This window comes from Raphanus sativus, chromosome 9, assembly GCF_000801105.2.
Source record: "Raphanus sativus cultivar WK10039 chromosome 9, ASM80110v3, whole genome shotgun sequence".
Lineage (NCBI taxonomy): Eukaryota > Viridiplantae > Streptophyta > Magnoliopsida > Brassicales > Brassicaceae > Raphanus > Raphanus sativus.
The window spans coordinates 21,610,231-21,633,810 of record NC_079519.1 but is presented as its reverse complement, the minus strand read 5'-3'; the positions used below and the strand labels follow the sequence as shown (position 1 = coordinate 21,633,810).

The window sequence follows — 23,580 nt, the reverse complement described above, 5'->3', positions numbered from 1 at the left end:
GAAAAGTCTTAACCACAACTTGATAATTATAGAATGCAACTGAGGGAGAACTTTAAAACTATAAAGAAATAAAATCGATAATAGAAATAATTTACACAATTCTCATAAACAACCAAAAATTTACACTGCTAGTAAAACAAAAGGCAACCAAACTTTGATTTTAAACAGTTTTATATGTAACTGTGGGAGCACTCCTGCGACTTAGGAATCATTTGCCTAAAGGATTATCTTGATAACTTGAAGGGCATGTTGCCAACTCAGTCTCTTACATATAGACATTGACTTCTCTACATCAGAGCACATATATTGGTTGGGAAAACATATAAAATTATAAATAAACCAATATTGACAACTACATATCGGTTTGAAAGAAACAAACAACGATAACTAAATACTAGAAATTGAGCCAAGTCCCCGGCCAGTACTTTGGCATTTTTTAAGAGAGGAAAAAAAATTATATACATAAGTTAAGGTCTCTTATTGGACAAGAAAAAGTCTCTAAAGTCTTAACTATAGTTTACTAGAAATTAATAATACTTATATGTATCGCATATTTTCTAAATTGTACTTCTAAACATTAAGGAAAAGTGCGTATTTATACTCCAATACTCCCTCTGTATCACTATAAGTGATGTTTAAGATTTTAGCACATAGATTAAGAAAATACTAAATTTTATAAAATTTACATTGGTTATATACAAATATCATTAAATGAGAATAGTTCAACCAATAAGAAAAAAAAACAGTATTTTATAATTGATCACAAAATTCAAATGCTATTAAATTCTACATAGAATAGTGAAAATATCAATTATTTTGGAACAAAATTTTTTTAAACACCACTTAATGTGATACAGAAGGAGTATTAATTTTTTTTTTTTTTTTTTTTTTTGTAACGAACAGAGGGAGTATTAATTAAAAACAGAACTATCACATGAAAGTAAATTTGCATTTTAGTGGAATATTATTACAGAAAATGCTACTACTTTTTATTTAACTAGGGCTAGAAACCTAGTTATAAATATATCATTTTAATACAATGCACGCTTATATACGAGATTAAAAAAGCTTATACGTGAGATTATTATACCATTAAGTTATGTATTTAATTATATATATATTCTAAATAAAATCTTATAAAATATTTATTTCTAATTGTTTAAATAATTAATTGAGACCTTACTTGAACCGAACGATACAACTTTAATCGAGAGTATGCTATTGAACCTAATACAAACCATATATAAAGATCGATGACATTTTACGCAATCAGAAATGTTTACTGTTAAGTTTAGATATGATGTGGAACATCGATACCCAGATAGAACACATCAAACACAAGTTTTTTTGGCTCAGACACAAAGAATTTACAAGCTCATTCTTCTAAAATTAAATGCCCTACAAAACTGAAACATTTGCTTAACAAATTATTTCAGATTTCTTATAACAAACAATTAATCATGTTTTTTTTAAATGTCCATATCCTAAGTACTTTATGTGTATCACATATATTCTAAATTGTACAGAAAATTAATTTAACATTTCATGGAGAAAATTAATTTAACATTATAATCTACACCAAACAAAATTATGATTCGAATAAAAACAAAAAAAAAAATAATAATTGAAGTTGAAAGTTGGGGCCATATAAATTTTTACAAACGAACTTTTACTACATAAAATTATATGATTCAGTCCATATGTATATTACAAACGAACTTTTAACGGACCAAAACCCACCCTCACATATTATTTTTTCACTGGTAAAATACCAATACTATCTGGCTTCGAGCGAGAAAACTATAACCACATTCAAATTTAAAGTGTTTTATTCGTTTAATAAAAAATATATATATACACACAAATTAACTATTCACACGAAAATTCGTCATTTATTGTTTTCTACGAACTCTGTGAATATCAAAATCAAGTCAACAACCACATTCAATATTTTTTTATAATGCTCATATATATATGTTCTTCATATACGAAAAAGAAGTATATAATTTTGTTTCTCATTAGAATAACCAAAGTTTAGTAAAAAGATTTTTTTATTTGATGTAAAAAAATCTTTTTACTAAACTTTGGTTATTCTAATGGAAAACAAAATTATACACTTCTTTTTCGTAACAATTATATATGAGCATTATAAAAAAAAGATCAAATAGAGAAATTTCATAATAGATTGAGTTTTACTTAAACACCACTATATTTTATAGTGAACAATAAAGATAAAAAAAATGCACCACCTCAATTATATATAGATTAGGTCCTTTTTTGTGCACGGATTAAGTCCATTTTCACTTTTTTACTTATTTATAGAATGGAAAATAGAAAAGATTGTATCTATACTTTATTTTAAAGTGGAAAATAGAATATGGTCGAGGATATTATTTATAACTTATGTAATGTGATAGAATTTGAAATTTTAAAATAAAGCAAATAAATGATATGAAAAATCATTTAAATTTTTTAAAGGAAACAAAAAAAAAATAGTTTAGAGGCAATAAATGAGTTTGTTGGTAGGTAACAGTAGCACTCTTTCCCACCGGCTCATTATTAGAAGGTGACGTCCAGTTGTTCCTAGCGTTTCATTTCCATTAGTTTACCGAAATACCCTTACAATATCCATTAAATTACGCTCTTATCCTATACACTCTTAACGTTTCCATTTCAAACAACAAAACTACGTGCCGTGTAGTGTACTAACCAATCGCTGACTGGTTTCTTGCAGAAACACACTGTTTGCCGTTTTGTTAATTTTGCAGAATGTGACTATGTGCATGAATACTGCGTGTATTAAACATACATGTAGTGCATGTTAGTAGTTAAATACAATTAAAAACACACTCCCTTCCATATTAATATATTTTATGTTTTTGTACATTACAAAAAATATTAAATTTTATTATAAATAATATACTTTTTACGATTATAAATTTTAATAAATTAATTGTTTTTAAAAAATTACAAATTATTATTATATAAAAATTAACGACAACATAAAATATACTATGAGGCAATTAAAAAAAATATTTGTAGCAATCTAAAATACTTTTATTATTCACATAGGTGATGACATTTTGAGAATCTCACTTTCAAAGTTCACATCTTTTTATATCCCAAACGATACAAAGTCTCCCATTATAACTTAAGTGTCTCCACCGCTGTTTTAGCCGCGCCAAAAGCTTTCGAACCATGCCATGCAGCTACACAGCTCTCCTTCCCATTCCCATTCTCATTCCCAACACCAATGTGACTATATATTTTTACTTGGATGAGCTTTCAAAGCACCATGCATCAACATACTCTATAGCCTTGCATACAATAGCCTGTGAGAACGTGAATCGCGCTTGGACTTCTATAATCTCCACGTTGCTCACCAGGGGTAGTTTAACCCAAACATTAAACCCTTTCCCAACTTCTAGAGTAATTTTCAAGAACAACAAGCATTAAGCAACCTAGATTATTTTTATGTGGACTAGCTATCAATCATGTAGGAAGTGATAGTCTTAGGAAAGAACAAAAGATGATCATAGTCTCAATTGAACCACCACATCAAAGACAGTAATGATAAAAGCTTCGAATGGTAAACGGCATCTCGCCCCGCATCGCAGTTAACAGTAACAAAAATCTGTACATATGTCAAATATCTATACATTTTATAACTGTTAAAACAACACTGCAATTAAACTGTTTGTCCTGCACCGTTCAATCTGCAGTCACCATTCGGAACCAAAGATTCAGCTTCATGTTGCCAAAAGAAAAGAGTGACTAGCTTTCATTTCCAAGTTACGAAGAAAAAAATATTCAGATTCATAGTCATTATAGGCTGTCTGTTAAAATGAAAATAAATATATAATAAATGTATGTTTTTAAATAAATGTATGCGAATAAATGTATGTTTTGAGCTTCTATTGCAAAAGTAAATAGAATAATAAATAAATGCTGCTCGAACCTTCAAACAAATTAAATATACTCCTATTACTCATTGTAATGTAAGTATAACTTAAGTCTTCTATTACCAGACAACACACGTCCGTCAACCTTTATTTTGCTGCTTCAATATACAAAGCACATCTCCAAATTTAATAGCTCAGGTTTAAGTAAGTATTCAATAGCTACTAGCTATTACTAATGCAGAAATTCTTCCAAAGCATATAATCATAATTTAAATAAATATTTATGTTTAACGTTCCGGAACATGTTTATTAGTCTTTTGTCTTTACAAGACATTTACCCTCACTCCAGTCTGTGGGTTATTATGAAATACCTAATAAAATCAAAACTCATAGACCTTCAATAGCATTCAATATTATGGTAAATAACCTTCGACTAGTTTGGGATAACAAAATTTTTTAACTCAAAATCTTAAAAACTATGAGATGATTAACGTTGTAGATATTATCCGGAGAACTACGACCATTCAAATTGACGATCAATAGGAAAATTAAACATACTTTTTGAAGACCTAGCTAACAACAAAGTAGTTTAATGAAAGAAGCTCTAGCACATTGAAATGTCATCGTCCAGCTTCTTATATTAGAAATATTTATTGCATGCAAGGGATATGGTAACATTACTACAAAACAAATATTATGAGAACTTAATTAGCTGTTAAATTAGCGTAATGACAAAAAAATAACCCTTAATTAACTTAAGTGATGCGTTGTTTGGAACTTGGTATAGAGGTTAGAGAATGGGTTGGTAACAGATATACATATATACATTAATATGGAGGAAGCCAAAGAAACCCATTTATACGTAACAAAACAATTAGTTTTTTCAAAGCTTATGTTTGTTTAACCATAGAGCTTTTAGAAGTTGAGAAACCAGGAGGTGAAAGAAAAACAGTAGATTATGAAAATTATCTTTTCTTATAAAACTGAAACTCACCCCATGTATACATATATACAAACAAGTAAGAGTAAGTTTCTCTCAGTAAAGCATTAATGGAGCTTTAGATAATCATAAATGCATTGCACCCTCTCTATGCGTTCAGCAATAACTCTTTTTTCTTCTTGCAAATCCATCTGTTCCCTTTCTTCCTCTCTTGTCTTCTTCTTCTCTTTCTCCTATAACAAGTTTCCATTGTACCAAGCTAGTCCTTCCTCGGTTTAAGATTATCCAAGAAAGACCTTGTTTTCCAGTAACTACCATCGATTAACCAGATCCCTAGCAAGCAACCCTTTTGCGCCTCTTTGTCATTACCCCCGATCTTTTGTCACCCACAAGAAAATTGGTACAAACCAAAGATCATTGTAAATTAGGGTTTCTTTCTGTCTCCAGAAGAAATATCTTTCAAAACAAGACCTAGTAAGATCACTTCTCTCTACACACACACATATATATATATATATATATATATATATATATATATATGTACACGCATGTAACTATGCATATAGATTTGTGTATTTATCTAGATCGGATTCAAATGTATTGCATGTTATTTGAGAAGAGAAGTCTTTAATTTAGATCTTCCATTTCTTTTCTTTTTCTTTTGCTTTTGCTTTTTTGGTTTGTCAAGATCTTAATAATATCTATATTCATGGGTCTATTTTTTAGATTATTTCTGTTTAGTCTAATTTAATGCGTTAGTGTCTTTTTGCGAAGACTTATGATCTCATTAAAAAATAAAAAAGCGTTACTAGAAACTTTCTTGGAGTTAGAAGTTCAGAAGGCTTTGACGAAATCTTCTTAGTGGTTGTATCACCAAAAAAGTCCATTGACTTATTGTCAACGCTTTAATTAACCCTATACTATATACTGTTTTAATTTAACCCTATATATGTATGTATCCCTCTTCATTTTTCAATTGTTTAAATTTAGCCTTTTCATTAGTTTACTGTATTCTTTTACTGAAAGCGGTTCATTTTAGTGCACAAAGACCAAGGTCAATTTATTTCTTTAATAATTTCAATTGAGAAATTGGAAACTTGTGAACCGCTTTCTATCTCTCACCTCTCTTCCTAGCCTTTAAGTCGATAAAAGAGAGAGAAATATCATTCAACTAGAACTAAAAACTTCAACCAACCAAAGGGAAAAATAAGAAAAACAACTACAAAGAGATCTTCCAAAGAACTTAAGAGCTTCAGATCAACTTGATGAGTAAGTATATTAGTTGTACAAGTGTTCTTGTTTTAATTTTTGACCTTGCCCCCAAATTAGGGTTTCTTTAACTATCCTAACTCGCCCTCTCTCTCTCTTCTTCCTTCACCGTCAGATCTGTCTATTAGATCTGAGTTTTGAGAAGTCTTCTGACTCTCGAGGAGTGATTTTCTTTTTGTTGTTTATATGCACACCCACTAATTGGAGACAGATACACTCACATATATGTCACTCTGTGCATTTTATAGATGTATATGTACATGTACTATCAACCCAAGAACGAGGGTATTTTCCTCAATATATAAAAAATATATTTTCCTCAATATATTTCTAAAAATATTTTCCTCCTATTTACATCGCATTTTTCTTCTTCTAAAACTAACCTATCAGATCATTATCAAGAATTCAAGATTATAGCTACCTAATAGGTTTTGTTATAAAGTAAGGGATCTTATTTATAAAACATACGTGCGTTTTCATATACTAACACATGTGTATCTGTATGCGGTTGTGGTTCTTTCATTTTTAGTGTGAAGAGAAGAGGATCCTCTCCCTCTATTTTGTTTAAAAATACTTTTTGGATTTTTATATGTTATAATCCAAAATTTTCATTTTATTTGTCTGGTTTCTACTATTGACATCTTAATTAGAGAAATAAAGTAAGACTTTCACATTTTAATGTTTTACCTAGAAAATGTTTGTATACTATATATAATCAAAGACGGAGAAAACCCGATAATGTTTGATTAACGGTAACTTGTGAAAATGATAGATTTATTTAATACGCTAACAATAGTTTCATAACACTTCGAAATTACTTTTCTTTTCCTTGCATCACTATTTGCTTACATTTGCATTTCTTCTTCATTCCATTTAGATATATGTGACTATTTCAAACACAATCTTTAACTATTTTGATTTCGATTTTGGGCAGTGGAAGATACAGAAACGACAATGATCACATCCTTGAAGATTTGAAGGAAGCCAAAGTTCACAACTTCAAAAATATATTTTGTGATTAGTATATCACTGAGTGATCAGAATCAATCATCATCACAATGTACCATCCAAGCATGTTTGAGAGTCACCACATGTTCGACATGACCACAAAGAGTACCTCCGATAACGACTTGGGAATCACCGGAAGCCGAGAAGATGAGTTTGAGACCAAGTCAGGCACCGAGGTCACCACCGAGAATCCTTCTGGTGAAGAGCTTCAAGATCCTAACCAACGTCCCAACAAAAAGAAGCGTTACCATCGCCACACGCAGCGCCAAATTCAAGAGCTCGAAGCGTAAGATACAACACTTAAGCTCTAGCTCACATAACAATAGATAGGACAGATTTTAAAATAGTTGTATAACTATATATTTTTGGATTTACAGGTTCTTTAAAGAATGTCCTCATCCGGATGATAAGCAACGTAAAGAGCTGAGCCGTGATCTCTGCCTAGAGCCTCTCCAAGTAAAGTTTTGGTTCCAAAACAAACGCACACAAATGAAGGTATATATGTAAAAAATAACATTCTCTTCTTTAATTTCATATGAAAGCGAAATTAGTTCTTTTGATTATTTTCTAGTTAGTTAATACAGTAATATCTTTATAAGTTATTTGATTTCACAGTGTTATATACTGATTAAATTTTATAAAATTTTAATTCAATCCATTTTTATACTAGATTATTTGATATAATCTTATGTATTTTAAATACGTATATAGAAATTAACTGTAGATGTAGTTCCATATTTCTATGTATTTTGAATAATGTATTATATTAATCAGAGATCAAAAGACCTTATATTAATCTCATTTTGTGTGTGTAATATAATATCTATAGGCACAACATGAGAGGCATGAGAACCAGATTCTTAAGTCAGACAATGACAAGCTCAGAGCAGAGAACAATAGATACAAAGAGGCTCTAAGCAATGCTACATGCCCTAACTGTGGCGGTCCAGCTGCTATCGGAGAAATGTCCTTCGATGAACAGCATCTCAGGATCGAAAATGCTCGCCTCCGCGAAGAGGTAATACTCTAATACACATAACTTGATTATATATAGACTTTGATTAATTAACCTGATTCTATCACAACTTGACACTACAGATTGATAGGATCTCTGCCATTGCTGCAAAATACGTTGGAAAGCCAGTAGGATCTTCATTCGCTCCACTAGCCATCCACGGGCCTTCTCGTTCTCTGGAACTTGAAGTTGGGAACTTCGGGAACCAGACAGGTTTTGTAGGGGACATGTACGGAACAGGTGACATTCTGAGGTCGGTTTCAATTCCTTCTGATACAGACAAGCCTATGATCGTCGAGCTGGCGGTTGCAGCTATGGAGGAACTCGTGAGAATGGCTCAATCTGGGGATCCATTATGGGTTTCAACCGGTAACTCGATGGAGCTTCTGAACGAAGAAGAGTATTTCAGAACGTTTCCAAGAGGAATCGGACCAAAGCAATTAGGGTTGAGAACAGAAGCGTCAAGAGAATCAGCGGTGGTTATAATGAATCACATCAATCTCGTTGAGATTCTCATGGATGTGGTAATTAAGTTAAAATTAAACTGTTTCTTGACCTCCAAGTCTTAATAACTAACTTTTAAACCCTAGTTAACTAATATTTTACTTTTGTCTTGTTTCTATGACGTGAAGAATCAATGGTCTTGTGTGTTCTCTGGGATCGTATCAAGAGCCTTGACGCTTGAAGTTCTGTCGACCGGAGTTGCTGGGAACTACAATGGTGCATTGCAAGTGGTATGTAAACCTAGTTTATTACTTGCTTCTCAAGAAACTAAACCAAACAGTGTAGTAGTAATCGGTCTTATTTCGGTTTTGTGATGTAAAGATGACAGCTGAGTTTCAAGTTCCGTCGCCGCTAGTTCCGACACGTGAGAACTACTTTGTGAGATACTGTAAACAGCATAGCGACGGTTCTTGGGCAGTGGTTGATGTCTCGTTGGACAGCCTTAGACCGAATCTAATCTCGAGAACAAGAAGAAGGCCTTCAGGTTGTCTGATTCAAGAATTGCCTAATGGTTATTCCAAGGTAAATCAGAAGATATATATTATGGGTTAATCCGATTATTTATGAATTTAGGGAGAAAATTTTAAAATTTTCATTTTTCTGTGTTTGAAGGTTACTTGGATAGAGCATATGGAAGTGGATGATAGATCGGTTCACACAATGTACAAACCGTTGGTTCATTCCGGTTTAGCTTTCGGAGCCAAACGTTGGGTGTCTACACTCGAACGTCAGTGCGAGCGGCTCGCGAGTTCGATGGCCAGCAACATCCCAGCGAGTGATCTTTCCGGTACGTGTTTCTTTTTGATAATATTGAAAATGTTGGGGATGAATTGAAAAGTTCTTAAATTTACTCATTAGGTCCTTTAACTTGGTGGTAATTATTATGCAGTTATTACGAGTCCAGAAGGGAGGAAGAGCATGTTGAAGCTGGCTGAGAGGATGGTGATGAGCTTCTGCAGCGGTGTTGGCGCGTCGACTGCACACGCGTGGACGACAATGTCGTCGACGGGATCCGATGATGTTCGGGTCATGACCCGGAAGAGTATGGATGATCCGGGAAGACCACCGGGTATTGTTCTTAGCGCTGCGACTTCGTTTTGGATCCCGGTGGCTCCGAAACGGGTTTTTGATTTCCTCCGTGACGAAAATTCAAGAAGCGAGGTAAATGGGAATATAGAGTTTTATATTCCCAAAAAAAAAGAGTTTTATATTTGTTGGTTTTGGTTAAAGATTTCATTAGTGTGGCCAATGTTTTAGAAAACAGATCGGACCGGCCGGTCGTTTTGGAATCGGTTTTCTTGATGTATCCGGTTTACAACAAAACTACTAGACCCGGTCATCCAATTTGAATTTATAAACTGGTTACAAATTTATAAGAGCATCTGGTATGGTATTTTAAAATAAGGTTTTTAACAATCTAATATAGTATTTTAACCTTTTGCCATATAATTAAATCGTAATATTAAAATTAAACCAATTGAAAGATGGCAAACTTTCATAACTTTTTTGTAAATATTTTCTAGGTTCATAAATAATCTCTAAAATTGTAATTTTTAAAAATCTTAAGATATTCTTTGAGAACCTCTTAAAGTGCTCTAATAAAAGTTTGGGACAATTTAACTAATCACATATTTAATTGGTAACTCTACAATTAATATGTTATCAAATTCCAAATCATGTGAAATAGTTATATTATGATGTTTTCAAAGAAAAATTATTTTATTTTTCAAATATTGCAATGATGAAGAGATCCTTTATTTTTGATTGGTCTTTTCCAAATTTATTCATGCAGTGGGATATTCTATCCAATGGAGGAATGGTTCAAGAAATGGCGCATATAGCAAATGGTCGTGAGCCTGGAAACTGTGTCTCATTGCTCCGAGTCAATGTAATATTCCTTCTCCTTGTTCGAGTTATTTCTGTGTTTGCTTTCTTGATATTAGTGATCCAAAGTTGTTCATTTCGTTTTCTTTTTGTAACAGAGCGGGAACTCGAGCCAGAGCAACATGCTGATACTACAAGAGAGCTGCACGGACGCGTCTGGATCGTACGTGATTTATGCACCGGTGGATATAGTGGCGATGAACGTTGTCTTAAGCGGAGGAGATCCTGATTACGTGGCCTTGTTGCCGTCTGGTTTTGCTATATTACCGGATGGTTCGGGAGGTGGAGGAGGAGGCGATGGGAATGATCAGGAAGTGGTTTCTTCTTCTAATGCTTCGGGAAGCTGTGGTTCTCTTTTAACAGTTGCGTTTCAGATACTTGTTGACTCTGTTCCTACAGCTAAACTCTCTCTTGGCTCGGTGGCTACGGTTAATAGTCTGATCAAATGTACTGTGGAGAGGATCAAAGCGGCCCTTGCTTGTGACGTAGGTGGAGGAGCACCGTAACTTTTCCAGGTATGATTTATGTTTTAGGTTTCTAGTTGTGGTTTCATTTTCTATGGCCTCTTAAATGAAAGTTCTTCCAAATTGTAAACACAAACGCCAAATTGTAAACTTACTGTGTGTTCGTGTCTACATGTTTTCGAAAGATAAAAATCAATTTTTAAAGATGTAAACCTAGCTTTTGAAACAATCGGTATTCTTGTGTTGCAAGAAACTAGATTTTATGCTTTGCTTAAGCTATTATGTGCTTTCTTCTTGTCTGCAGAAGTAAGAATAAGAGGAACGAGGAGGGAATGTAGCGGTCACGGTTTCTAGTTTTGTGCGTTTTGAAAATCCAAAGGAAGTCAAGAACGCACCTCTTGCGTTTAATCTTTTATCTCAGGAAGATGAGAAAGAAAGTGTAAAGAGGTTCGGGTATTGACTTCTGATGGGTTTATGTTTTGTCTATTTTGGCGTTTTGCGTAGTAACAGACATTGAAACACACTTTCGGATTTCTTTATTTTGTGTCTCCCACCAAAGTGTACGAGTTCTTCCTTGTTTTGTAAGACCTTTGTGAAACTACCATCTATGGATTTAATCTGTTATTAGTAAGTACTACATTAAATACTCTTTTTAACCCATTAGCCTAAGATAAATTATAAATTAGCTCCAACCGATGCTTCTAAGTTGAAAAACTTACAAGTATGTTAAACTCGAAACGAACAAAAATCAGATAGATAAATGCAACACTTGTTTCATTATGGACCATTGAGAGAGAGTTCTGTTAACTAACATAAAGAGTATTATAGTTCAGACAGGGAAAGTTCTAAAGAAGAAGAAAATAAACAGCTGAAACTGGTTTTCTCTTAGCAATAAAATCTACGAGAGTTATATCATCATAGAAAATATGCTCTCACTCAAACATCGGTCTTCCCAAAGCTTCCGCTGCAATATCTCAAGATGAAAAAGAAAGACAATCCGAAAACAAGAAAGAAAAAAGAAACATTATATGATACATATACATGGGGAACTACCACGCTGGGCCATCTGATTTTACTACAAGCACCCCAGGTTATTATAGGTGTAGCAGAGATATCCATGTCCTAAGCCACAACAGGATTTAAGAGGAGTAAAGAACGATAAGAGATCTCTGGGTGGTAAACCTGGGTGGTAAACCTCTCTTTTTATCTTTTTCAATGGTACAGTTTCAGGAGAAAGAAAACTCTCTCCATTGTGTGTGACTAAGTGCATATAGATGATGAAGAAATAAGAATGTAACTTAAAATAAGTCAAGAAAAAGACCTAATAGTTGGTCTAAGCGATCTAACTCCGCATTCTTTTTCTTTGACTACCCTCTTCCATATCACCCTGAAAAAATATCCCATTATTAGGGAAATCACGAGGCTGCCACCAGATAAAACTTATAGTAGCGAAAATGATAATAGAATCAACTGCAATTTAACTTATAACTAAACATGTATTCCAAAGGAAGCTGTATGGAAATGCTTACCCCATTGGACTCTGGCCTGCACTTAGCATGTACAATAGGACCTAACTGAGACTTGTCCAAATCTGTTGTTGATCCATCAGGTGCATTCATGTACACGGCACCTTTGTACATCCATTCCTCGGTCTCGTCACTATAGAAGTCTTCAAACGGCTCACCACATAATGCGCATGAAGTTTGGTCTTCATCTGCAGGAACTGCCATCTCTTCGTCATCCTTCTTTTCTGTTGTTGGCTCTACGGGTAAGAACCCCGGCACTGCTTCAGCTCCAAGTGCCTCTGCACCACTAAGCCACATGCTACCACTTACAAACCATTTCCGAGAAGGCTTCTGCTTATGGTTCTTGGACATCCTGTTCTTCGTTACATGCCAATCCATATGTTTACTGTGTTCTTCTTGGCACTTAAAGCGTAGACCACATGTTGTGCATTGCCTCGGAAGATCCCCATATAGAGCAGTTATTGCAGACTCGTTACGTATCTTGAGCATGTCCGCATCAAACTCCATCACCGAAGCTCCCTGTATATATAAATCAAACTATTCAAGATAAAGCTAGAAGAATCCGACTCTCAAGTATTAGAAGGTGTGACATGCTTTAAATAATTTACCTGGCCAGTAGGCTGATTGTTCAACGAGATCAAACCTTGAGCCATGAGAGAGCCAATCAGACCAGAGAATGCCCCGCCCGGTGGTTGATTAGAGGCTCCCAACGAAGGATTCTGAGAGATGGGTCCTATTTGAGATGAAACCCCTGACGAATGAGGATGCATGCCTTCCCCACCATGGATTGATAAAGATGGTCTAATGGTTGACCCTTGTGGAGGGTAACCATGCCCGTGCGGTAACAGTGATTGAATTGCCCTTGGAGCCATTGCTGATAAGGACGGCAAATAATTACCTAGTATTTGATTCTGTTGAGTCATATCATTAAGATGACTGTGGGAGACCTGGTTTTCTGGCCTATATAAAGGCTTGCCATGCAAGTGACTTAACATCGAATTACCAGGATTTGCCAAATGATGAACGTGAGCAGAAGGTACAGGGAGAGAGTTGGATCCTCTAACACCCAAATGGGGCCATGTCCCATCAGCAAGAGCATCAGCACCAGAAGGCCCAACTCTTGATATCATCGCAGGTCCTCGTCCAAAACGAGAGTTCATACCGTTCTTAATGTCAGAATCTAACTGAAAATCAAGTATGTTTCCTAGTCTAGGTCTTGGCCTTACACTTCCTAACGCTGGAACAGATGATCGCAAAAATTCACCAGCCCTACTACGCTCTAGTGTCGGGCTCATATCGTCCCAATCAAACTCTTCTTCCTCGGTGTTCTGCCATGGTGTAACCATCTTACTGTGGATACCATTCACGTTGCGAATTGGTCTACTGATGGATGTGTGTTTGCTGGTGTCAACTCCATATGCATCTATCAAAGCTCTGGGTCTTTCATGGTCATTTCCTTGGCCGAAGTTGTCCTTTCTTCGCCAGTCCATGTGTTCATCATCTCTGCCAGTAGCTCGACCCATTCCATAGTTATAGGCTTGATTAGAAGAATTAACTCCATCACTAAACCTTCTAGGAAACCCATCTGCTGCAGAGTCAAAAAAGTCGAAAGATAAAGGGGTTACTGAAAGTCAATGACAAGTTTTACACGTCTTGAGATTGAAAGAATGAAGATTGTTACCTCCAATTGCAGAAGATGAGAGGGCCATAGTTCCAGCTGTACTAGACCTTGGTCCGGCTAGGGAAGATGGGCTATCTAACTGATCTTCAAAATCATCATACCCGCCGACTGAATTTTGACTATACACTTTTGCACTGGAACTTATTCCTCTCAAGTTCTGCATACCAAGCCGGCACAGTTCAAGAAACATGCATGTTAGTTGTAAATCACTCTTAGAAAAAACAACAAGAAACAAGTTCACAATGAAAAACGAGCCATTATCTATTGCGTCTAACTAAAAGAAATGCACCGGAGTCCCAGTGACCTACTCATTATGAATAATTGAGAGAGACCACAACACTCATTTTTACTCCAGTTGAGTAAATCTAACTCTTAAAATAAGGCAATTACGCAAAACTTCATTACTGGAGGTACTCTTATCTATACAGAGCGAGGGTCCACTATGAAGCTATACTAATCTTATACCAGGCTTCCTGAATTATTAATATACATCAAATCATCCATAGAAGATTGTCATCTCTGTTCATAGTGATCAAAGAGAAAAACTTACACTTTCGGCGGCAGAGGGCTCCAGCCTACGAAGATATTTGGGATTAACATGTATCCCCCTCGTTGGTTGAGTTGGCTCAGAAGCCCCTACGGAAGAAGATTGGCTGTTTGCTGCAGAAGAAAGCTTCAACTGCATCTCAATCTTGCGTAACACAGGCGACGGGAAAACACCAGACCAAGTTCCAAACAGATGGCGCATTGAAGGATGTAAACTCGGGTGCGCTTGCCTGTACGCTAAACAAAAGACCTAAAAAGAGCAGACAGACATGAATCAAACACATCTCATAAGCAAGGAAGGATCTTCTGTTATAGACTGTGCTCACTCACCTCTGGTAAACGAGATGAGAAGTAACGAACATAGTCCCTCCCAATGTTCTTCACAATACTATCTAAAAGATACAAAGATGGCAGCTTTTGCTCAACCGGTGCCTGCATATACATCAAAACCACAGTCACGAGATGTTCACACAAACCCTAAGTTTCTAAGCGGTGGAAAACAAAAGCCACAGAACCTCGAGGATACGAGTGCAGATAGCATTAGCGATTCCTTCGCCATGCTCCCGTCGCTCATCGGCGATGATAGTGAGATCAGTGATGATAGGCTTGGAATTGAAAGTGAGCTCGCCCAGAACAACCTCGTAGAGCTGAACAACCTCTTCCGAACTCGGATCCTCGCCGCCGAACTCGTCCTCGCGCTGATTGAGCAGAGCCTTGAACCGGTCGAGTATCGACGGCGGCGGCGGCGGTTTAACGACGGACATCGCTTTGCGGCCGGCGGTGGTGGTGGTGTTGGTATCGATGGAGAGAAGCCTAGGGTCGAGGATTTTCTCCGATTGCATCACGATTTTCAACAGTGGAGAGTGAGGAGGGGCATGAAGGCTAGGGTTTGTGTGTCCACCATGGAATCGCCAACCTTCGGGGGGAAGGGATCCACAACCGAAGTTTTTTTATTTTTATTTTTTTTTAGTCAAGAGGATTTTGTTTTGTACATATACTTTATGATAATTCCATTTTCAGCCCGTTTTCTTTATCGGATGTATTAACTACACCCAATTTTTTCTTTTACTTGAATGGGTAACCCAAATATATTTAACTGAAGTATCTGAATTATTAAAAAAAAATCTGAAGACCCAAATCATACTATAATATGATATTTGAGATCACCCTTCAGTGAAAACTTTATGATTTGATTGATTCAATATCTTACAATGCTAGTTAGATTATTTTACAATATTCATGTGATTTTTCTAAAATTTGCTGACGTGATATGTGATTAGACAAAAGTTCTGCTATATTATTTAATTAATATTTTTTATAAAGTGTAACAGTACTTTTATACATATTTGTCATATAATAGTATATTATTTTATAAGTATGCATTATAAATTTAGAATATGATATTTGTAACATATTTATATGATTATTTTGTTAATTCAAAATAATTTAAATATCTACAGTTGGATTTGTCAATCAAAAAGTTGTTGCAGCTATTTTCTATATTAGTTCTTTTTCATTATCTATTATTAGTATTTAAATCTCTATAGTGAGATTTATCTTATCGAAAATCATTTGCAATCAACTGACAAAATATGTATTTTTTCTAATATCATGTATTTAATATTTAAGTTATATATATAGCAATTATAGATGCGGATTTTTCAAAAATAACACAATAAGTGAAGAATTTTATTTTCTTCTTTTCAATTTCAACAAGTATTTCCCTTCTGTCTAAAAGGAACGAGAGAGATCAGCAGAGAGTTAACGTGAAACCAAAAACAGAGCGCCATTGTTGCCTCAGAGTTCAGCAGTCTCATTAAACGAATTCAGTGAGTCATCACACAGGTTTTTTTGGGATGCAAATTCTGAAAAACAGAAAATGTGTTGGGTTGCCTTTTCGGAATTGGCTAAGTCTAAAGAAGAGGGAGGTCTAGACTTAAGGGATTTGAGGCTTTCAATGTAGCGCTACTAGCAAATGAAAGCTAGAGGGTCGCCACCAATCTGGACTGTCTATTGGCTAGAGTTCTTCTGGGAAAACATTGCAAGGACCGATCGTTCTTTCAAGTGGAAGCTACATCATCAATTTCTCATGGCTGAAGGAGCATACTCTGTGGTTGGGATCTCTCATTGGAGAAGACATGTATAGCTATCGGCAACGAGAAGCACACATTACTTTGGGATGATCCCTGACTATCACCAGAAACGCCTTTTCGCCCAATGGAGACTGCCATTCTCGAGACAAAAGATTGGAAGGCCTCAGAGTTTATTATCCCAGATTCAGGGGATTGGAACATAGAACTGATAGAATATGCACTTTCTTTTATTGCTGAAGAAATTTCTAAGATAAACAGAGAAAACTAGGGAAACAAGACTCGCTGGTGTGGCTTCCAACGAAGAATGGAGAATACAACACTAAAACTGGCTACTACACAGGTCTGGCAATGAAAGAGCCACCACATCACCACCCCCCTCAACAACGAGCCTGCAACTAGAACAAGGACATTTGGAAAGGTCTTTTCTCACCAAAGCTAAGAATATTCTTCTGGAAAATTGTCAAGAGAACATTACCATTGGGAGAGAACCTAGAAAAGAGAGGCATCACGATAAACATTACATGTGTGTTCTGTGGAAACCGTAAATCAGCCAGTCACCTCTTTCTACACTGTCAGTATGCGAGGAGACTCTGGGAGATTGCATTGCTTTCCCAATCGGACGTCATCACATCAGCAAGGGACTTTAAGACAGCTCTAACGGCTTCGAAAAATCTAACGACCTCCCACCATCAGGAGTAACTACAAGACCCATGTTTCCTTGGATTTGTTGGTCCATTTGGACATTGAGAAATCAGCTAATCTTTGAAAACATGAGATTCACAGTTGAGGAATCGCTGGTTAGGGCAGTGAAGCTGGCGAGAGAATGGCAGGAGGCGCAATTGCAGGCACAACCTATTGCGCCACTCGTCGACCCATCTTCTTCTCGACTGGAATCCAGCTCCCCCACCTCCGAGCTCAAGAACCACTACCGTAGTTCACACATACACAACATGGAAAGTAACATCTAACAAGGCGGGACTTAGCTGGATCTTCTCGGATGCATCGGGCAGGATCATCTCGTCGGACAGAAAAGTGGAATCGTCTGTATCCTCTGCTCTCATGACTGAAGGCTTAGCAATTCGGGAAGCCCTGTTCCAAGCCCGATAGAGAAACTACTCCACCTTGACAGTGAATTCAGGCGTTCAGACGTTAGGCAGAGATATTAACAACAGGAAACCTCTTAAGGAGCTGTTTGGAATCATCCATCATATTCTTGACCTCTCTTTTGTGTTTTCTGTAATCTCTTTTATTTACATTTCTCGTCAGAACAATTTAGCTGCTGATACCCTTGCTAAAAGTGTTCTGCTTGCTTCGGATGTATCTCATGTATAATGACTGCTAGCGTTTTAAATTCAATGAAGTAGCCGTTCAAAAAAAAACTATTATCTATATATTTATTTAATATGTTCACTATGATTAAAAGTAAATCATAATTAAAATTGATAAATATCTATTCCTTTTCAAAATGATCATCATTTTAAAGTTTTCATGCATATTAGTAAAATATATTAAGTTAATCATTTTTAAACAAATGAAGTAGTAATTAAACATATTTATGAACTGATTAATCCCCTATATATTAAAGGAGAAGCATTTTTAAGGCTTACCTTAAACGATTTTGCATTTTTAAGACTTTCCTTAAACGATTTTGGTGAGAATGCATGAGAAGGCTCGGATCCACGTGTCACTCTGTGAGGGAGTTTAAGAAAAACGGAACATTTAATTCCTTGCTTTGTTTCCTTATTTGGATCCAAAACACAAGAACGTAACCCTTTTTTTTTCATTCATGCGAAACATTGTCAATGGATCCCGAGCAGCACATTGCCAATGGATCCGAGTCATTCTTGCCGTCTTCTGCCAATGTTTTCATGCGAAACAGTTTGAGGATTCTTGTGTGTCATTGCCAATGGTTGAGTTTGTGTTTCATTGCCAATGGTTTCATGCGAAACACTTTGAGGATCCTTCAATCTTGCAGTTTTGTGGATCCGAGTCTTTCTTGCCGTCTACTGTCGCGTCTTCTTGAGTTCGAGATCGATGAGGCAGCCCTTAGCGTAGACGAGGGATGATAAAAGTTAGGGAGAACATACAACTGGCTTGAACTTCAGTTGTCTAGGCGAAATCGTATGAGTTTGCCGTTTGTAAACAGGGAGAGCTAAGGGACGAGCAAACAAGGAGAGCTAATGGAGAGCTAAGGGACGAGCAAACATCAGTCCCGAGTATATTAAACGATCTTGAAAATAAGATATTACTCGTGTTTCAGTTTCATTATATCTTACCAGACTATACTCGGGTTCGAAACATTGTCAATGAGTCCCGAGCAGCACATTGCCAATGGATCCGAGTCATTCTTGCCGTCTTCTGCCAATGTTTTCATGCGAAACAGTTTGAGGATTCTTGTGTGTCATTGCCAATGGTTGAGTTTGTGTTTCATTGCCAATGGTTTCATGCGAAACACTTTGAGGATCCTTCAATCTCAACGATTCAAGGATCCGAGTCTTTCTTGCCGTCTTCTGTCGCGTCTTTTTTTGAGTTCGAGATCGATGAGGCAGCCCTTAGCGTAGACGAGGATGACAAAAGTTAGGGAGAACATACAACTGGCTTGAACTTCAGTTGTCTAGGCGAAATCGTATGAGTTTGCCGTTTGTAAACAGGGAGAGCTAAGGGACGAGCAAACAAGGAGAGCTATGGGAGAGCTAAGGGACGAGCAAACATCAGTCCCGAGTATATTATATAAGTTGCGTTAAGGGACGAGCAAACAAGGAGAGCTATGGGAGAGCTAAGGGACGAGCAAACATCAGTCCCGAGTATATTATATAAGTTGCGTTAAGGGTCGACGTATCTTAAACTCCATAAAAAAAAAAAAAACCCTTAGACATTTGATAATGCCGACGATGGTATCATAATTTGAAAAGGTGATTGCTCTGAAACCTGGTAAAACGATCTTGAAAATAAGATATTACTCGGGTTTCAGTTTTCATTATAGCTTACCAGACTATACTCGGGTTCGTTTGCTGCGTTGGTGATAAGCCATACGCGATTCAAAGGAAGTCTTGCATTGTGATCAAACATTTGCTGCTATGGTTCTACAATAGTTTTGCGTTGTGCATGTAAAGTTGCTTGCGTTCAAAGGAAGGCTTGCGTTATGCATGTAACGTTGTATGCATCGAATTAAATCAGTAAAAAAATTATAAATTTTGTTCTTGCTTACCATATTTACCTACTAAATATTTTTCTTGCTTACCAAGTCTCAAATATGTAAAAAAAAGTTAAATATCTAAACTTCGACCTTATAAGATATCTATTTAACATAATCTAATTTTGCATTTACTTTCGTATTTCCTTTCTTATTAGCAATAATATTGCAACTATATAAACTAAAACACTATAATTACTTTATTAAAAACAGAAATAAAAACTATAGTTTGCATAAACCAGATCTTGACAAAACCTTAGTTTGACCAGAGTAGATTGTAATCTCGATAATATAAATTAAAACACTTTTTGAATTTCAATTACAATTGTTATATAGATAGGTAAAAAAAAAAGTAATAATTATAGTCATTACGTGTAACTTTAGATAAATCTAGACCGTAAACTATATCTTATACATTAATTGTCACGTCAAGTCACTGATATAGTGCTTCTTCTTCAGATACAGAGGGAAAGCCGAGAGTCATAATCTTCCATCTCCCCTTTTCTCTCTCAAGAAATCGAGTCGATATGAGTCATCTAAATCCTGTACCTGCTCCCTTCCGTCCCCAAAATCCATTTCGATTCCTTGAACATCGTATCCGAAGTAACCGTTTGGCATTCTCCGGAACCCTCGCAACCATCGGGGAACCTTCTCGTCGCCATTACAACGCCGACGCCGCAACCGGGTATCAGTATCTCTCCCTTAGAGGTTTTGTCGTTCAAGCTTCTCTAGATCCTACTGATCCTCTGTTAGCTGATGCGTTTAGGATCATAGATAGAGCAGGTTGGTGTTATACTGTCCTGCATGTCCAGCCTTTTTGTCCTAGAGTTGTTAGGGAGTTCATATCAAACATCCTCTATGATGGTAACGGTACTCTGATCCGCGGAACCCTCTACCGTTTCGAACCGTCGGTTATCAACCGTCTGTTGATGACACCTGATGTTGAGGCCTCATTTCACTGGGAGGTAGTTCTTCTAGATGATGCCATAGTCTACCTAACAAGAGCCCAATCGTACACCTGGAAGGATTTCAAGCTCAGTACTCTGGTGAAGCCATACGATATACTCTATCGAATTTGTAAGCTCAACTGGCTTCCTGGACCGGACACTACTTCTTTGATCCAGGACCATCTCCGCCTCATATACGCGGTTTCTTCTCGAAAGAGGATTGATTTCGGAAGTCTCGTGTACGATCAAGTCATAGAGATGGCTCGGCGATCAGATTGGGAGACAGACCTCATCTTCCCAAATCTGATCTATCAGATCTTAATGTTTCAGAAAGAAGTTCCTCAGGTGCCAGGAGATGAAGGACTAATCGGGGGACGTGTTCGTGTCTTCTCATCATGAGGAGATTGAAGTTTTATCCAGGGTTTTAAAGATGTTTTGTTTATCGGCTAATTAATCTTCCGCAAGTTTCGTACCGTTTTCGTTTTCATGACTAATGTTCTGTCTTTTTTGCTTTATTACTTGCGTGTGAAACTTCTACAAAGGCTTTTAAATTCATGAACTATATGAATTTACTATAATGTAATCGTCTATCAGTTTCTTGATTTATGGTTTTCGTATATAGGCCAAAGCCTTTCCAATTTGTTTTTTGTGTTTCTGTTTCGAAATTTACATGCATAGCTATTTTGTTTGAAATCACTTATATATAGCAGTACACGAATACTAAAGTTGGTGGGTTTTACATTGAACTTCATTGTCTATGCAGAGAAAGTCATGATAATAATATTTAGTATGTTAGATTTGCAGTAAAACACATTGGTTGTAACCATAAAGAAAACTGTTTAATTTTTAAGATGATATAGACGGCCGAATGGGGATGTTTTTTATTATGTCCATTTTATAAAATGTATCATTAAGCACTTACATTGTTAATTATAGTTATTATTTCCATTCCATAATATTTATTAATTATATCGTATATATGCATGATTTGTTTAATGTTTATTTTTATCGACGAGCCGGTTATTTTTTGCTTTCTTGCTTACGAAGTATCAAATCAGTAAAAAAGGTTAAATATCTAATTTCTGAAATTGGAATATTTTGTTAGACATCCTAAATGGTTACATTTATAATTTATTAAAGATTATTATTCTTGCTTACCAAGTTCTTGCTTACCAAATATATTATTCTTGCTTACCAAGTTCTTGCTTACCAAGTTCTTGCTTACCAAGTTCAAATCAGTAAAAAATGTTAAATATCAAAAATACAAACTTATAAGATATCTATTTAACATAAGCTAATTTTTCATTTACTTTTCATTTCCTTTCTTATTACCGATATATTCAACTATATGGCATAAAGTATATTATATAAGTTGAGGTTCACGTATCTTAAACTCCATAAATAAGATAAAACCCTTACACATTTGATAATGCCGACGATGGTCTCATATTTTGACAAGGTGATTGATCTGAAACCTGGTAAAACGACCTGGAAAATAAGGGTCCATATTGTTCGTCTGTGGAGACAATTCACCGTAGCAGGTATCCAGAGTATTGAGATGGTTTTAGTTGATTCCCATGTAAGTATATTGTGGGATTTTTTTAACTCTATGAAGCCTTCTCGATTTAAAAAAATATATTTACTCAACTCTACTAATATTTTTATCAGGGTGATGCTATTCATGCAACTATTAGCGAGGAATTAGTTCCTACATTTGAATCCAACTTTCTAGAAGGTGACTCGAAGATTTTCTATAATTTTCAACTTTCTCTATCCACCGACTCCTATCGAACAACAAACCATCCTTACAAAATTTTGTTACAAGACTTTACTCGCGTTCGATTTTGTGAGGATATGTCGTTCAGTTCGACCGGTTTTAAACCTTGCAGTTTTCATGATATCTTAAACGGTAGTCTGAACCCGCAATATTTGTTCGGTGAGTGTATGTTTAATATAATGCACTTCATAATATATTGCCCGATAATACTCATTTTTTGTTATAATTTTTTTGTAGATATTATTGGTCAGGTTGTGGAGATTTCAAATGTTGAAATCGTCTCTCTTAATGGAAAGGACACCGAAAAGATTTCGTTAGAGTTAAAAAATCCGGAGTGAGTCTAATTTAGATTTTATTATAGTCTGATTACCTTAATATGTCTAATATAAATATTCACATTATTCCCTTGCTTAATTTTTTTGTCACCAGAGATGTTAGAATTCCATTGGTTATATGGGGTAAAGTTGCTCTAGAGCTAAGCGAAACAATTCAACTTATTTCTGAAAAAACCGTAATTTGTGTCATGAGATTTGCAAAGGTTAAAGTTTGGAAAGGTACAATTTTCGTTAGTTGTCATGTGATTTGGTTGTTTGGTCTAAATTAAATTAAATTTTTTTTTTTGATTTTTCAAACGTGTACTCTTAAATAGATAGGCGAAGTGTATGTAATGCATACAATGTTTCGTCTATCTCCCTTAATCCGTGGATGAAGGAGGTGGATGCTTTCTTATCATTGTGAGTGTTTATCTAATTCAACCACTGCTTTACAGCTAATACAAACACTGGTTTTCATAGCCGACCTCTTTTCTATATAGGTTACCAAAGAAAAATA

General features: G+C 35.7%; 2 protein-coding genes across 4 annotated transcripts; one reads left to right on the top strand and one right to left on the bottom strand.

Moving 5' to 3' along the window:
- Positions 1 to 5,006: 5,006 nt before the first annotated feature.
- LOC108823603 (homeobox-leucine zipper protein PROTODERMAL FACTOR 2) lies at positions 5,007 to 11,617 on the top strand. Of its 2 annotated transcripts, none has more exons than XM_018596845.2 (12): positions 5,007 to 5,316; positions 7,046 to 7,405; positions 7,497 to 7,614; positions 7,949 to 8,137; positions 8,218 to 8,658; positions 8,767 to 8,868; positions 8,960 to 9,160; positions 9,251 to 9,425; positions 9,528 to 9,799; positions 10,431 to 10,526; positions 10,621 to 11,037; positions 11,291 to 11,617. In XM_018596845.2, exons 2-11 carry the CDS (start codon positions 7,170 to 7,172, stop codon positions 11,026 to 11,028), a joined length of 2,238 nt encoding a protein of 745 aa, XP_018452347.1. In that variant the 5' UTR covers positions 5,007 to 5,316; positions 7,046 to 7,169; the 3' UTR covers positions 11,029 to 11,037; positions 11,291 to 11,617. The 2 variants fall into 2 exon arrangements, with proteins under 2 accessions (XP_018452347.1, XP_018452348.1); XM_018596846.2 differs by lacking the exon at positions 5,007 to 5,316 and adding an exon at positions 5,577 to 6,111.
- Positions 11,618 to 11,739: 122 nt separating this feature from the next.
- LOC108828142 (polyadenylation and cleavage factor homolog 4) lies at positions 11,740 to 15,707 on the bottom strand. 2 transcript variants are annotated; one of them, XM_018601725.2, is made up of 7 exons: positions 15,255 to 15,707; positions 15,070 to 15,171; positions 14,744 to 14,989; positions 14,194 to 14,350; positions 13,121 to 14,100; positions 12,516 to 13,031; positions 11,740 to 12,373 (listed from the first exon to the last, which is right to left on the bottom strand). In XM_018601725.2, exons 1-7 carry the CDS (start codon positions 15,579 to 15,581, stop codon positions 12,329 to 12,331), a joined length of 2,373 nt encoding a protein of 790 aa, XP_018457227.2. In that variant the 5' UTR covers positions 15,582 to 15,707; the 3' UTR covers positions 11,740 to 12,328. The 2 variants fall into 2 exon arrangements, with proteins under 2 accessions (XP_018457227.2, XP_018457228.2); XM_018601726.2 differs by having other exon boundaries at positions 13,121 to 14,097.
- Positions 15,708 to 23,580: the final 7,873 nt, after the last annotated feature.

Coding starts and splice junctions, on each gene's coding strand:
- LOC108828142 (XM_018601725.2), bottom strand. CDS start 15,581: ATGCAATCGGAGAAAATCCTCGACCCTAGGCTTCTCTCCATCGATACC. Junction 14,101..14,193: donor CTCATCTTCTGCAATTGGAG/GTAACAATCTTC, acceptor TTGACTCTGCAG/CAGATGGGTTTCCTAGAAGG. Junction 13,032..13,120: donor ACAATCAGCCTACTGGCCAG/GTAAATTATTTA, acceptor TTATATATACAG/GGAGCTTCGGTGATGGAGTT.
- LOC108823603 (XM_018596845.2), top strand. CDS start 7,170: ATGTACCATCCAAGCATGTTTGAGAGTCACCACATGTTCGACATGACC. Junction 8,659..8,766: donor TTGAGATTCTCATGGATGTG/GTAATTAAGTTA, acceptor TATGACGTGAAG/AATCAATGGTCTTGTGTGTT. Junction 9,426..9,527: donor CCCAGCGAGTGATCTTTCCG/GTACGTGTTTCT, acceptor ATTATTATGCAG/TTATTACGAGTCCAGAAGGG.